The following is a 16949-nucleotide window of genomic DNA, read 5'->3' as shown; positions in this document are numbered from 1 at the left end:
TTCCACCAGGTCTTCCTAACATTTTTGTTTTACATGTTTTGTGTCATTGGGAAAAGCCTCTATCAACCCTTGATATAGTTTGGAAATCAACTTGAGGTTTTTCAGACTGCCTTAAAATAGTTTCAATCTTTTAAGTATCTGGCTTGTCCAGTGGTTGCTGCACAGAGAATAAAATCTTGCATTTCTAAAAATTCATCTAAGCTCTGTCACAGACTGGGTCTTCCCTGGCTGCCTGACCCCGCTGAGACCCCTGTCACCATCTGATCCTCGTAAGATGAGGCATGACAAAGAATTACCTTGGTGTACGTTTATAAATTATATTATCCAAGAATAGAATCATGGTTTAATCGTTTGATCCAGGTCTAGCGTGATTGAGGTAAAAATAATAGCTAACGTTAACCAACTTTTGCCCAGCTCTCTCTCTAATGGTACACCAACTGGCGAAAGCCAGCCCTGTACTTCTGTTGAAACGAGACAAAACAAAGGCTACAAAACATTTCCACACAAACCACAACAGCTGTTAGAAATATAGTAATAATAGCCACCTCATATCGCTATCTGATAGATGGCTAGATGCTAGAGCTGAACTGGCTGTGGTAGCTAGCTACTAGCAATTTAATTAATTCACCTCAGTCGAGCAGAGATGAAACATTAGCTAACGTTACATATCAGTTACACTAGCGCTACTAGCTTAGCACTGGGAATATTCACAAATTTTGTTTTTTTTCCTGTTAAATTAAACAAAAGTTACCTTGCCAGCTACATTAGTCAACTAAATATTAGCCTGTTTCTGCTCTGCTTGCTTTTACAAATCGGAGAAAAGAGAACACATACAGTGCATTCGGAAAGTATTGAGATCCCTTGACCTTATCCACATTTTGCTACGTTACAACATTATTCAAAAATGTATTAAATTACCAAAAATCCTCAGCAATCTACACACAATACCCCATAATGACAAAGCAAAAACATGTTGATTTTTTTGGTGCAAATTTACCAGATATAAAAAAGAGAAATACCTTATAAGTATTCAGACCCTTTGCTATGAGACTCGAAATTGAGCTCATGAGCATCCTGTTTCCATTGATCATCCTTGAGATGTTTCTACAACTTGATTGGAGTCCACCTGTGGTAAATTCAATTGATTGGACATGATTTGGAAAGGCACACACCTGTCTATATAAGGTCCCACAGTTGACAGTGCATGTCAGAGCAAAAACCATGCCATGAGGTCGAAGGAATTGTCCGTAGAGCTCCGAGACAGGATTGTGTCGAGGCACAGATCTTGGGAAGGGTACCAAAAATTGTCTGCAGCATTGAAGGACCAAGAACACAGTGCCCTCCATCATTCTTAAATGGAAAAAGTTTAGAACCACCAAGAATCTTACTAGAGCTGACTGCCCGGCTAAACTGAGCAATCAGGGGAGAAGGGCCTTGGTCAGGGAGGTGACCAAGAACCCAATGGTCACTCTGTTATAGGTCTAGAGTTCCTCTGTGGAGATGGGAGAACCTTCCAGAAGGACAACAATCTCTGCAGCACTCCACCAATCAGGCCTTTATGGTAGAGTGGCCAGATGGAAGCTACTCCTCAGTAAAAAGGCACATGACAGCCTGCTTGGAGTTTGCCAAAAGGCACCTAAAACTCTCAGATAATGAGAAACAAGATTCTCTGGTCTGATGAAACCAATATTGAATGTTTTGGCCTGAATGCCAAGCGAAACCTGGCACCATCTCTACGGTGATGATTGGTGGTGGCAGCATCATGCTGTGGGGGTGTTTTTCAGCGGCAGGGACTGGGAGACTAGTCAGGATCGAGGCAAAGATGAATGGAGCAAAGTACAGATAGATCCTTGATGAAAACCTGCTCCAGAGCGCTCAGGACCTCAGACTGGGGTGAATGTTCACCTTCCAACAGGAAAACAACCCTAAGCACACAGCCAAAAGCCAATGCAGGAATGGCTTTGGGACAAGTCTCTGAATGTCCCTGCGTGGCCCAGCTAGAGCCCAGACTTGAACCCGATCTAACATCTCTGGAGAGACCTGAAAATATCTGTGAAGCAATGCTCCCCATCCAACTAGAGAGCTTGAGAGGATCTGATGAGAAGAACTCCCCAAATACAGGTGTGCCAAGTTTTTAGCGTCATACCCAAGAAGACTCAAGGCTGTAATTGCTGTCAAAGGTGCTTCAACAAAGTACTGAGTAAAGGGTCTGAATACTTATGTAAATGTGATATTTATTTTTTGAATTTTTTATAAATTAGCTAACATTTATAAAAACCTGTTTTGGCTTAGTCATTATGGGGTATTGTGTGTAGATTGATGAGGGGGATTTTTTTTTTTTAATAAGGCTGTAACCTAACAAAAATGTGGAAAAAGTCAAAGGGTCTGAATACTTCCCAAAGGCACTATACACACCGACAGCAGCTGCCAATGTTCAGCTAGTGGTGGGGAGATGACTCCTTGTCCATCGACTCCCATTTCTGGGTGTCAAGCTTAGATTCCGCTAGGAATAGACTACTAAGATTCAGTATTTCTGCAAGGAAGGACACCATTTTTTGTAGTCTACTTCGAGAACAAACTCTTGCATCTTTCACAGCAAAGAAAGAACGAGCTACCGAGAGAGAGAGAGAGAGAGAACGAGAGAGAGAACGAGCTACCGAGAGAGAACGAGAGAGAGAACGAGAGAGAGAACGAGCTACCGAGAGAGAACGAGAGAGAGAACGAGAGAGAGAACGAGCTACCGAGAGAGAACGAGAGAGAGAACGAGAGAGAGAACGAGAGAGCTACCGAGAGAGAGCTACCGAGAGAGAGCTACCGAGAGAGAGCTACCGAGAGAGAGCTACCGAGAGAGAGCTACCGAGAGAGAGCTACCGAGAGAGAGCTACCGAGAGAGAGAGAGAGAGAGCTACCGAGAGAGAGAGAGAGCTACCGAGAGAGAGAGAGAGAGCTACCGAGAGAGAGAGAGAGAGCTACCGAGAGAGAGAGAGAGAGCTACCGAGAGAGAGAGCGAGAGCGAGAGCGAGAGCGAGAGAGAGAGAGAGAGAGAGAGAGATGGAAGTGGAAGAGATGGAAGTGGCACAGCCAGGCATAGTTAGGCATGTCGGCCACCAGGCAGACAGTCAGAAGCGTGCAGGTAATCAAAATATGTAGGCTATAGGAATGAAACCCTGGCTGGCTGTTGATGTCCTAGATCAGGGCTCTCCAACCCACGAACAGGGATCACAAAGCAGGATCCCCGCTAAACTTTTGGAAATAGCAAGTTACATTTTAGTTCACTTTCTCAAGTTCACTTTCTCATCCATAAACACAGCCAAGTGCAAATATGGTTCAGCAGCTGAAATCAGCAGGATGGGGGGGATTGCTATTAAGAAGGACGTCTACCATGGATAGATTGCTAAAATAATGATTATGATCACAATTCATGCATTTAAATATTATGGGGAAACCTATACATTTGGAAGCCAAGTACGAGGTATCAGTGTAGCCTATTATCGTCTGGACATGACGTTGAAATATCTTCACGCCTACAACAAAAGAAAAACTGCAGGTTTCCGTCATAAGAGTCGATTCAATTCGAAAAATTAAGAATTACATGGGGCAGTTTTGAAAAACGAATCCTGTGTGAATTCCTCTGGAATAAGGCACATGCTAGGATAATAATTACAAAACCAACATATCTAGTAATGCCTGTCCGAATAGGGCTAGAACATGGCAAAGAAATGCCTTATCAGCATAGAGTGCACCGCATCATCCCATGGGATCGGTCAAGACAGCAGAAATATCACTGAAATATTCAAGTTCCTACACATCACGTTCTATATTCAAACAGAATAGCCCTTTCATAGGCAAATGGGCAGCATCATGCTCATGTCAGTCCTCTAGAATGCAAATGTAGTCTTCCTAGTAGGACTCTGCAACAATGAGGTATATGTGTGTGCGCATCCGTCTCAGCGTGTTTTGGGAGTTGAGCAAGAGTCGACTCCTACGACTCCAACCACAGGAGTCGGAGTCGAGCAAGAGTCGACTCCAATCACAGGAGTCGAAGTCGACTCCAAAAATCCTGGAGTTGTGCACCACTATGTTCAACTCTCCTGTGCTGGTCCAGCCAGCCTTCCAGAAGCTTTGCCTTCACACAGCCTGTTTGCCCGCTTTGTGGTGTCCACACGGTCATAATTCCAGCCAAACAGCCTACCTGTCCATTATGCGTGGGAATACTTGGAAACAGTATATTCCAGTATATTAAAATCACCTGGAGCTGACTTCCTTGTTTTTTTACAGTCTTTCATCCCCCCCCCAAAATAAAAGAGGTTTCATTGGGGGGCCAAGTAAAACAACCACCAGTTGGGGAACCCTGATTTATAATATCTGTATGTATTAAAAACAATAACTTATTTTTATTATATTTAACAGATTCATTCCTTTTATATTCCATTAGTGGAAAACTGTGATCATGTCCCAAAAAACATGCTAGCCTCTCACCATTACCAATAACAAGGGATGTTAGTATTTTTGGGGGGGTATGATATTTACTGTATGCCTCTAACTTTATCACTCATCATTATTCATGATTATCCATAATCATGGTAGCATCCACATGAATGTAGATGTGTTCAGAACCAACTATATAGAATTATAATTTTTCAGATTTGATAATTATGACAAAGCAAGCTCTCTAAATTAGAAAATGATATATGGAAAGCTCTACTCCTGTATATTATTTTAGCTGGAATTATCATTCTTCACAAATGTTATAGTAAATCAATGTATAAGTAACAATTTTATGAGAAATCATTATTAATATCCTAAAATAGTGTCAATAATTAGACCACAAACAGCATTGTGTAAGCTTAATCACTCCCCCTCCCACCCACATGCACCTCTTATGTTGTCCATCTGTCATTCATTGTAAAAACTTCTCTATCACACTATCATCTATCATCTATCATTCTATCATCTTTCTATCAACACCTATCTGTTTGTATTTCTGTCTCCATCTTTTTCGCACACGTCCTTGTCTGTCATAAGGAAACAAAAAATGTTCAACGCTTCCTTCTATTTTTCCCTCTCTCCACCATTTCCCCTCTGTCTTTCCCTTTCAATTCCATCTCTATCACACTCTGTCTTTTACTGTGCTCTTGGCAGATCACTATCTGTTGGCTAGACTGCAGCAGCTGCCACAGGAAAGGCAGCTTTGTGAGCTGCGATCAGAGGCAACAGTGAGAGCAGATACTGCAGTGGGAAGACTGACACACAACTCGCAGCAATTAGCCTTGTTCAATCCCCACACCCAAATATTGCCTTTACTCAAGATACTTATAGTGACTTCTTTCCTACATATGTATGTACAGTACAGCAGCTAAACTTCAGTTGCTCTCGTGTCATTGAGAGGAAGGTATACAGATACAAATGAGAATCTCAAAACAAATCTGGAGGGATGCCTTCTGCTTGTCTGCTGCACCGCACAAATACCAACCCCATTCAACACATTCAGATCTACCTTTTCTACCAGCTGTGAATGGGAAAGGCTCTGCTGTCGGTATAAATGGAGTCCCTGGAGGCTAGCTCACCTGTTTCTCTGTTATTCTGGGAGACTGAAGTGTAAAACATTCTCTACTGTTACTGCCTTTTCCCCTTCATAATGTGGCATTTATATTTTGAGACTGCATTTGGTGGCAGCTCTGTGTTGCCTGGTACAGCTACCATATCTGAATACAATGACTCACATCTACTGTATTGTTACATCTCTACTGCCTTTGCCTTTATCTGTCAGTAACGTTGAATATCTGCATGATGAATTTTGCAGAAAAATCTATCTGCTCATAGAACAAATCCACTAGTATTAGCTGATCAGAGAGGTATGCAGTACTCCTGTGTCCTCTTTCTCTTACCCGCCCTCTAAGATTTTGACGCGGAGAGGTTCGCTCTGTTTGGAGGTGGAGGGCCCTTGCTCTTCTCTCTTCCCCTTCTCAGGCTGCTGTGGTGGCTCCTTCACTTCGACAGGGGTGCTGGGTGGGATAGCATGTACCTACACTCAAAGACAGACACAGGCAAATTCACCAACACACCCTGACATCTTGGTTAGCAATGATGATATACAGTACATTGGAACAACAATTAATGCCAAACATTTAATGTATTGGTTGTAGTATATAATCTAACAGCATAGTGTCTGGTAATTTCCATCTGTGGAATTGTGGGGTATGCATTATACGATATAATTCATAACTAAAACTAAGTGGTTTTGGTAGTTATGGTCTAATTGGCCCATGCTGTGTTTTCCTAGATATTGAATATTGCTGTTATATTTACCTCTGAAATGTAGGTCTTTCTGCTGCTGGCAGAGACCACCTTGCCTGTTGCAGGGGTTAGAGCTGTGGCCATGGTGTAGGTCTCCGAGCTGTGCTTCTGCTTAGAGCTCAGCAGGGACAGGGCCAGCTTGGTGGACAGGCCTGGCAGGTTGGGGTTGTGCATGCTGACGCTCCAGGAGGTGTAAACGGAGGTTTGTGACTCCCTCTGGGCAGACGGGTTGGGCTTCACGTAGTTCAAGTAGCACCAGCTGACTGAGGTGGTTGTGTGGAGGCTGGTATACGAGGGGGCTTTGGCTCGCTCTGGACTCTGGGTTACAAAGGAAGCACTCACTCCCCAGCTCTCATTCTTCTCCCTCCCCTTTTCTTTCTTAGGTTCAGCCTTCCCTTGCATCTCCCTCTCTTCCCTGTGCCCCTCTGGGTCCCGTACCTTCTCTTCCTCCTCGACTTTCACAGTAACTACTCCTATCTGTGCCCTTTCCGGCTGCTTCTCTTCATCCACCCCTGCTTCAGGTTTTCTCCCAGTACCCCTATTTTCCTCTTCCTCCTCCTCTTCCTCCTTCACTCGTTTCTGCTGGCGCTGGGCCTCTGTGCTAAGCTCCAGACTGGCTGCAGGGGAGAGCATGCGTTTGCTCCCTCCAGCCCCCAGTGGCCCGTAGCCCTCCCTGGACACAGAGCCCAGCTCCAGGGGCAGAGACAGAGGCAGGTAGCTCTTGAAGTCCGGGGTGGGGATCTTCAGATAGGACCTCTGCAGCTTGTCCTGCTCCAGCTGGCCCATGATAACCATGGCCATGCAGCAGATGGGCTCCTGGGAGCAGGCTGACGCCAAGATCTGGGATAAGGTGGTGTACAGGGCACTGGCATAGGTGGTCATGTGGGTCTGGAGGCGCACTGGCACCACCAGTGACACGACTGGCATCAGCTGCGCCAGGCACGTTGCGATGACAGGCGGGGGATGGAGGCAGGGTAGGGGGATTAAGGACTGAGGAGATGGGGAAGGGAGAACCACAGTGGAGGGTATGGGGGGCTGTGTGGGGACTTGGATGGTGAGCCCAGGGGAAATGGGGAGGTACACAGTCTCGCCAGCCCCGGTGGGGTACTGCAGGGAGAGCAGAGCTGAGAAAGGATCGAGGGGCAGGCCTAAGCATTCTGCCATGTGAAGCTGCCCTGGGTGGACTTGTATAGTTGGAGGAGAAGGGTGTGTGTGTAAGAAGGCTCTGTGGATGATGTGGGTGGAGAGGACATCTGAGATGGCAGTGGTGCCTGGGTGGAGCTGGGCTATCTGGCCAAGAGGGAACCGATCATGCCCAGTTGGTTGCATGGGGAATGGGGGTATCCGGGGCTGGTGGAACAGCTGTACGGTCTTCCCTATGGCCTCTGGGCTGAGCCTCGAGGTGCTGGCTTCAGCTGGGTGGAGGGCAGGGTGGCTGGTGTAGGACGGGCCCGGCTTGGGGCTCCCTGGTCGGCCCGAGTGGCTGGCCACGGCCCCTTCCTCGTGGTCTGGCTCGCCCAGGGTGGCGTGCTTCACCAGCAGGCACTTCCTCCTCTCCCTCCAGGCTGATGCAGACCGCTGCGGCGATAGGGACCCGTAGTCAAAGGATTTGCTCCTCGTCTCCACAACCTCGTCCGTGTGCTGTGGGCTGGCAGGGGCCTGCTCCGAGGCTGAGCGCCGCATGTCTCTTTGGGGTTGGTATTGTTGGTGGGGGCCCGAGGGCACGGTTAGCATGTGGGAGCCCTGGGTGCTGCTGGAGCCCCAGGAGGAAGGCTCAGCAGGTTTTCCCCCCATGTCTTCAAAGGAGGCAGATCGGCTGGGTGAGTGGGAAATGTTGCTCTCCTGGCTGGGGCTCCGGGGCCCCAGCAATACCGACTCAAAGCTGGACTCCCCAGAAGACTGGGCAGCAGCCTCGGCTAGACGGAGACGCTTTTTCTTTGGTGGCAGCTTCTCGGCGGGGAGCTGAGCCATACTCTGGCTGCGCTGAGGCCACTGGAACTCCTCTACCACTCTCTCTGGCTCCTTGGACGAGGATGCCGTCGCCGTGGGCGACACTGACACCATATCAGCGTCAGGCTCTACCGTCACTAGGATCTCTGGCACTTGGATGTTGTGCTGGCGGACCAGGCGGGACATGGAGCGAGATGATTTTGGCTGCGGCTGTTTTTGCAGTGTTGACTGGCTCTCACTGAGCTCTATAGACTCCTGGCTCTCCATGGATATACTTTCCTGCTTCTCGAAGGAGCTGGTGTGCTGGATGACAGAGATGCCCTTCCTGTCTTGCTGCTGCTGCTCAGCCTGTGAGAGAGCACCTGAGAAATCCTCACTCTGCTCCACCAGGCTTGGCACTGCAGTGGTGGTTGCGGGGCTGCAGGTCACAACAGCTGTAGGCCCGGGGCTGGGAGGATCCTCCTCCAGACTCTCCTCTTTCCTCCTCTTCCTCACTGCCATGGCCAGTGCCCGGAATTTATAGTGCATCATCTGGGGACGGTCATCCCGGCACGCCCCATCCACCTCTCCTCTCTCCAGCTCCTTTATTGGCTGGCCTGTGCAAAGACCCCTGTGGGCCTCGTAACTCTCCCTTTGTTTACAGCGGGCCTTGCACTCATAGAGCCTTGGACCTTTGCGTTGCTGCTGTTGCTGCTTCCTGGTTAGGCCACTTTCTGTTGCTGCGTAGGAGGGGCCAGCCTCCTCCAGGCTGAGTTCAGCCCCGAGGGGCACCTCGATGGCGGGCTGGCGCCTCAGCAAACGGTGCTGCCCGCCCACCCTCATCTCGGCCACCACAGCCTGCTGCTCATCAAAGGAGTGGCTCAGACGACAGAAGCCCCAGGGAGAGGTGGTGGAGTGGTTTCCCTGGCTTGCTGAGGTGGGCATGGAGTGGCTTCTCAGCAGAGGCACTGAGGAGGAAGACTCCTGGACCCCAGATGGGTCCACGTCTTGGACATGGGGAAAGAATGATTGGCCTGCCATACTGGAGCTTGGACTTTCTCCCTTAGGCTCAAACATATAGGGGTCTTTGGGGCAGGAGAACTTGGGTAACTCCAGACTACTCTTCCTGGAGAGCGAGGAGCGCCTGGGCTTGACGCTGTCGATCTCGCTGGTGTCCACCACCGCCTCGTTGACGGTGATGAGTTTGGTGATGTGCTCGATGACCTGCGTCTTGGGCACGCTGAAGGGCATGCTGCTCTTCTCCTCCATCCCTGGTGAAGAGTGGGCGTGCTGATGATGGGGACCGCGCTGCTGCCCTCCAAGCCGTCCATACTTGCCCAGGATGATCTCGGCGTAAGTTTTGGCGGTGGGAGGGCTCACCTGGGAGTCAGCTCGGCTCATCTCAGTGCTCCTCGAAAGGGAGAAGTAGCCTGACTCTTGGCTGCCTTTACTGCTGGGGCCTAGTGAGGAGGAGGTGGAGGAGGAGGGAGGGTCTTCTGGGGAGGCCATGGGGCCTCGCTTCCTCTCACTCAGCCTCATGGCCAGTCTCTGCTTCACGGCCTGGGAGTTGTCAGACCTCTGGCCCTCCTCTTGCCCTAACAGCGCCAAACTGCTGCTACTCTTCTGCTTGCCCAACCTCTCCTTCCTGTACTGACCTGACGACGACTCAGAGTCTGTGCTCTCCCCCTCTGTAGGCTCCTCGGGATCCTCTCCCGGGGCGCTCATCGCAGGTCCGCTCAGGCTCAGCTCGTCCCGGCTGGACGCCAGGCCTGCCTTGATTCGGTGGGTGTGGGACTTGCGGTGCTTGTACAGGTTACTCTTGGTCTTGAAGGAGAAGCCACAGGGGACACAGGGGTAAGGCCTCTCCCCTGTGTGAGAGCGGATGTGTTTCTGGAGAACGCTGGGTTTGGCACATGGACGGCCGCAGTAAGTGCACACATACTTCCCCGGTTTCTGGGGCTTCCTCTCACTTCTTTTAGACGGGCTGCCCTCTGGGGCTTCCTGATTGGGCTGGGACTGGACCCCCTGAGTGTTGTCGCCTTGGGTAGAGGAGGATTGTAGGGATGAGGTGGAGGGGGAGGAGATGCTGCCTCCTGAAGGACCTGGGGTGTCTGTTGAGAGCTGCCATGCTGCTGCTTGGGTCTTGTGCTGATGCTGAAGCCTGAGGAGCAGGTCGCTACGCTTGGGCTTGCGGTGGTGGAGGCGTCCCAGGCCACCGTGGACGGGGCGGGGGATGGATGGCGGCTGCTGTGGCTGAGGTGGACAGGACCCTGTGGGGGACTCAGCGGCCCCAGCAGACAGAGGCTGCTGTTGCCTTCCGGATCGCTCACCATCAGCAGGATGGCTGGGCTCCGCCTCCATAGAGTGGGGAGGAGGCCTTACAGACACACAGGGAATGCCTCTGGGAGCAGTGTGCCACACAGCCTCATGAGGCTAGCCACAGTGCCGCAGAGATGCCTGGGACGAGGGAACATCTAATGGAGTACCTTTTTTATGAGCAGGCCAAAAGTCATTCAAGAGGATCAAATAAGACATAATTAAAAAGTGCCCCAGAGCAGCATAGAGGATTTAGGTAAACATAGATCCTCTCTCATCACGGAGTAAGCCTGTTCCCATCCGGCCTGAGCCATTGTGAAAGAGCTAGATGAGGGTTTGGCTTTGCATACTGCTGGACCGTTCTGACACTGTGGCTCTGCTGAGTAGAAACCTCTGGGTCTTCTCTTGTTCCTCTTAGGCCGTCACTGGTCAATCCTAGCACCTCACTGGATCTGCAGAAACACAGAAATAAGCAGAAGTGAGTCACAGAGCTTAGGCAGACCTAACAAAATACACCTAGGCATTTGTTTCATCATTGACTCGTGACACTATCAATGACTAGGTGGCCAGTCCCTATAGACACCAAAAACAGACTGTTTGTCATGGGGTTAAGGCCTAGTCAAAGCCCTGTGAAACACTGACTCTCACGTTGATATTGCTGCCACATATTATACCCTGACAAATAAGGCCACATTTCCTTGGCCTGATGAGTGGGGGAAGCGTTCTAATGATCACATTAGCGAGGTAATTGCGGTAATACTGTTATTGCTCTGATCTGTTCTTGCCCTACCTGTATGCTGAAGGGTCTCTGCCACGTACAGAAAATGTCTATTTCAGTGTACTTCCACCCTGTAATGTTGGTTCTGTATGCGGAAATGTGCTCGAATGGTCTCAATGCACTAATGTGCAATATCCAACATAAAACCTCCTAGTTCCAAAAAGAGATCAGACACAGTGAGAGAGAAAAGTCTACCACACCACTGTGTATCTATCTCTGACTCCAAGCCATCTGGCTAGAGCACAGTCTGCACGAAACACCACTGCTCTGAGAAGGCCAAGCAAGGTCAACATCCAGGGCAGCAGCGCCAACAGAGAGGATAAAAGTGTGACACAATGTCATGGCACCAAGTCTAAACAAACGTTTGAAATTCAGCCTGAGCTTATTTGATCTTGTTCTAAAGCTAGGGTAAGGGGGGACATCTTCTTGTAATGAGTAAAGATGAGTTGACAGCAATGGGTGAAGTATTTGAAGATAGAAAAAAGACTGCAGGAAGATGAGGAAGTGCTCCCCTCTTTTATCAAGACATATCTGCTGTTATATTTCCCACATTAGGAGAAACCCAGGTCTCAACTCCACACACATAAATCTTGTACCGCAGCCAATCAAAACAAATGTCACTGAGCTGCCGTAGCCAACTGCCAACAGTCCGAGTTGAGGCCCATCCACTGACATCCATCATCATCAGAGCAGAGCCATCAACACACACTTCTCAGGATAGCTTACTCTCTCTGCTCATGTGCAGAGTGATCTTTGGCATTTTAAACTGTGTTCTCCTCCCTGCTGCAACAGCTCTGTATAAAGATATCCCTCCATATCTCTGGTGTTCATAATAGGCCACACTATTAGGTAATCAGGTGCATAAGTATAACCATCAATAATAGCCTGATAAAATCAAAATATATAATACTTCAACTTTTCAATAAGTTTTATTTTAAATCAAATCGGGAGTAAATCATAATTTAGTCTGAATAATGAACCATATTTCAGAAGACCACTTTTCAGGGAGGGAATAGACGTAGGTGTTATAAGCTAGTGCATTTAACACAGTGTGTAAGACAGTGTCTCCCTCCCACCTTCCCTGGGTAAGGCAAAAGCAGTGACAGAGGCTGACAAGTTGACAGAGTGAGTGAGTGTGCGAGAGAGAGAGATAACTCTGAGAGGCTCTGTGGAGTCATTCAGTGTTCCAGCGGCTGGCTAAACAGGCCTAGCAGAAGACTAGTCTGACAGACTCCAGCTGGGGCAGCGGTGACAGGTTTTTTTAATGAGCCCGGGTTTCTCTCTTTCTCCATATGTTCCTGAAAAACACAGCACAGTCTGGGTTCATTACAGTGGAAAATAAATTAGAAACACTCTTCCTTTTTGGAATTGACAGATTATCAGCTCCATTTCCACGTTCCCCCACATATGATGATCATCCATTTAGTCTGTTTCGCCAAACAGAAGTTTACTTTGTTTACTGCAGAGTACCATCAACAGTAGCAATTATTAATAATAACAGACGGAAGTGGCGGCATTAAAATGAACTCAAACGCCTCACAGTAAGAGAGGTAGACAAGAAAATGTTCTGAGCTGTCCAGCTACATTGTGGTGTTAGCCTTGGGAATTAGCTAGAATAGTTAGAAAAGGGATCGTTTTATACTGTAGCTAGGTCATGAACCAATGTGGTCTCTTCACACACAATTCCCAAGAAAGAAAAGTGAGTGTGAGAATACTACAGGAGTGTGAGACTGAGAAATAAAAAAGGCATGAGTGGGAGAGACAGGAAAAGACAGGTAAAGAGTGGGAAGATGAATGGGGAGAAAAAAGACGCCACTATGAAGCCAGAGTGCGTAGGAGGGCGATACATATTGTATATAGAAATATCGAGAGAGAGAAAGAAAAAAGAAGGAAAGTGTCTTCTCCCTTCCTACTTGTGTTGTTTGAACTGAGCACACGTTGGCCATCACAGTGTAAGGCTTAATAATCTCTGGCATAGTATTGATGCAACCTTTAAACAGAATGATTAGGCGGTTTTAGGGTGGGGGAGAGCACCGTCTGAATTATGCATGGCAGTGTAGTCTAGACTCCAGCTCAGAGCATGGAAACACACATTAGGGCTTTGCCAGGACGACAGGGGGAAAGCCTGCCAGAGTGAGCAAGCACACACATTTAAACAAGCATGCATACAGTACATACGTGCACACACATACAGACATATGCACACTCAAGCATGTGTACACACACACACACACACACACACACACACTATAGCATGTGTACACACACACACAGTAACGAATAGTGGTGGAGAGTCGACTCCATAGAGTCGATTCCTCGACTCCTTGACCACAAGAGTCGGAGTTGACTCCAAAAATCCTGGTTATACAACAACAAAAAGTTGCCTAGGCAGCTAGCTGACGTAGGCTACTGATTAGCTTTGAAAATTTTGGTCAGTAGATTGTCAGCTCCATATGCATTGCTAATCAAATCACCCAGTTCATTAGTGTGCGAGCACACACACAAGTTTTGCTAATTTTGGTCAGTTTGGTCAAATTGGAGTCGGCGTCGGACGATAGCAGGAGACGGAGTCGACTCCAAAAAACCTGGACAAATTTGGAAAGTGAAAGAAAGAGCATTGGTCCTTTCCCACTAGCAGGAGGGGGCCAAGGGAGGCCAAGAGATACTAGGCAGCTCAGGTAGAGTGCTCTGACAGGAAAAGAGAGCCAAGGCAGATAGGGGCACTAACAGGTTAACCTCTCTGGCGCAGGCGTTCCGCTAGCGACCCACCTCGACAACATCCGGTGAAATTGCAGAGCACCAAATTCAAAATACAGAAATAGTCATAATAAACATTAATAAAAAATACAAGTGTTATACATCGGCTTAAAAATGTACTTCTTGTTAATCCAGCCGCTTTGTCAGATTTCAAGAAGGCTTTACGGCGAAAGCATACCATGCGATTATCTGAGGACAGCGCCCCGCTTACAAAAGCATACAAACATTTTACAACCAAGTAAAGGAATTACAAAAGTCAGAAATAGCGATAAAATTAATCAGTTACCTTTGAAGATCTTCATATGGTTGCAGTCACAAGAGTCCCAGCTACACAATAAATGTTTGTTTTGATCAATAAAGTCCCTCTTTATATCCCAAAAACTCAGTTTTGTTGGCACGTTTTGTTCAGTATTCCACTGGCTCAAAGGCAGTCAAAACATGCAGACGAATACATCCTAATAGTACCGGTAAAGTTCGTCGAAATATGTCAAACGATGTTTAGAATTAATCCTCAGGTTGTCAATTGTCTAAAGAATCGATACTATTTCAACCGGACAATAGCGTATTCAATAGAAAGGAAAAACAACGAAGGGCGCGCACTCGGTCACGCGCGCAAACCAGCTCTGCATTCTTCCTCAGTCCACTGACAAAAAGGTCTCATTCTTCTTCATTTTTCAGAAAACAATTTCTAAAGACTGTTGACATCTAGTGGAAGCCATAGGAACTGCAATCTGGGTCCTAACCCATTAGATACTCTATAGGCATTCAATTGAAAAGTACCCACATCAAACAGTTGTGGAAACTTTAGAGTGTTTTCTATCCAAATCTACCAATTATATGCATATCCTAGCTTCTGAGCCTGAGTAACAGGCAGTTTACTTTGGGCACGCTTCTCATCCATATGTCGAAATACTGCCCCCAAGCCATAAGAAGTTTGAATGACTTGTAAGTAAGCATTTCACGGTAAAGTCTACACTTGTTGAATTCGGCACATTTGACAAATAAAGTTTGATTTGACTCACGGTTGACTCATATTCCATGTTGTGCGCTGACATTTTTTAAGTTAAATGCTGACTATTTCAAGAGTCAATCAAAGGATTTAAAAGCTTGCTATCTCCGAAGGTGAGAGTATGCTAAGGTAGAAGGGAATCTGTTTAGAATTATTTGGAATTATAGAATGTTATTGCTGGTATCTATGGCAATCAAAGCTTCCTTCTCTTGTGATGTATGTGAAGTCATGATGTTGCTTTGTGACATAATACATTCTGTTACTTTTAGAAACTTTAGTATATTCCACTTTTTACCATGTCAACTTAACCAACAGTGCAGTTCAAGAAGAAGAAAATATTTACCAAGTAGACTAAAATAAAAAGTAATAATAAAAAGTAACACAATAAGAATAACGAGGCTATATACAGGGGGCACCGGTACCGTGTCAGTGTGTGGGGGTACAGGCTAGTTAAGGTAAACTGTACATGTAGGTGGGGGCGAAGTTACCGTGCATAGGTAACAAACAAACAGTGAGTAGCAGCAGTGTACAAAAGGGAGGGGGGGGGTGTCAATGTAAATTGTCTGGTGCCGATTTTATGAATTGTTCAACAGTCTTACGGCTTGGGGGTAGAAGCTGTTGAGGAGCCTTTTGGTCCTAGACTTGGCGCTCCGGTACCGCTTGCCGTGCGGTAGCAGAGAAAACAGTCTATAACTTGGGTGACTGGAGTCTCTGACAATTTTATGGGCTATCCTCTAACACCGCCAATTACATAGTTCCTGGATGGCAGGGAGCTTGGCCCCAGTAATGTACTGGGCTGTACGCACTACCCTCTGTAGCGCCTTAGGGTCAGATGCCAAGCATTTGCCATACCAGGCAGTGATGCAACCGGTCAGGATGCTCTCGATGGTGCAGCTGTAGAACCTTTTGAGGATCTGGGGACCCATGTCAAATCTTTTCAGTGTCCTGAGGGGGAAAAGGTTTTGTAGTGCCCTCTTCACAACTGTCTTGGTATGTTTGGAACATGATAGTTCGTTGGTGATGTAGACCCCAAGGAACTTGAAACTCTCCATCCGCTCCACTACAGCCCCGTCGATGTTAATGGGGGCCTGCTCGGCCCGCCTTTTCCTGAAGTCCACGATCAGCTCCTTTGGCTTGCTCACATTGAGAGAGAGGTTGTTGTCCTGGCACCACACTGCCAGGTCTCTGACCTCTTCCTTATAGGTCGTCTCATCGTTGTCAGTGATCAGGCCTACCACTGTTGTGTCGTCAGCAAACGTAATGATGGTGTTGGAGTCGTGTTTGGCCACGCAGTCGTGGGTGAACACGGAATACAGGAAGAGACAAAGTACACACCCCTGAGGGGCCCCAGTGTTAAGGCTCAGCGTGGCAGACGTGTTCCTGCCTACTCTTACCACCTGGGGGCGGCCTGTCTGGAATCCAGGATCCAGTTGCAGAGGGAGGTGTTTAGTCCCAGAGTCCTTAGCTTAGTGTTGAGCTTCGTGGGAACTATGGTGTTGAATGCTGAGCTGTAGTCAATGAACAGCATTCTCACATAGGTTTAGGATATTTTGTCTGATTAATTCCGATAATGAACAAGACTCCGGCATGCTAACTAGTTATGCGGCCCCGAGCGGTCGGCGTCCAACTTCTTAGAGGGACAAGTGGCTTTCAGCCACACGAGATTGAGCAAAAACAGGTCTGTGATGTCCGGGGCTACACGTGCGGCACACTGAGCGGATCAGCTTGTGTCTACCCTTCACGGAGAGGCGTGGGTAACCCACTGAACCCCTGAACCCTGATCATAAGCTCGCATTGAGTAAGTCCCTGGCCTTTGTACACACACCGCCCGTAGCTACTACCGATTGGATGGTTTAGTGAGGT

General features: G+C 47.7%; 1 protein-coding gene across 5 annotated transcripts in view; it reads right to left on the bottom strand.

The window, feature by feature from the left end:
• LOC139574016 (transcription factor HIVEP3-like) overlaps positions 1-16949 on the bottom strand; it is a 93235-nt gene that overhangs the window by 12196 nt on the left and 64090 nt on the right. For all 5 annotated transcript variants that reach the window (XM_071398114.1, XM_071398112.1, XM_071398116.1 and 2 more), the window contains exons 2-3: positions 6310-10994; positions 5889-6025 (exon numbers count right to left, since the gene is read on the bottom strand). In XM_071398114.1, the coding sequence (XP_071254215.1) occupies positions 5889-6025; positions 6310-10587 (4415 nt within the window). In that variant the 5' untranslated portion in view covers positions 10588-10994. The remainder of the gene's footprint in view (positions 1-5888; positions 6026-6309; positions 10995-16949) is intronic.

Source organism: Salvelinus alpinus, chromosome 4, assembly GCF_045679555.1.
Source record: "Salvelinus alpinus chromosome 4, SLU_Salpinus.1, whole genome shotgun sequence".
Classification (NCBI taxonomy): domain Eukaryota; kingdom Metazoa; phylum Chordata; class Actinopteri; order Salmoniformes; family Salmonidae; genus Salvelinus; species Salvelinus alpinus.
The sequence above is the reverse complement of the archived record's forward strand: the minus strand, read 5'-3'. Positions and strand labels throughout refer to the sequence as shown.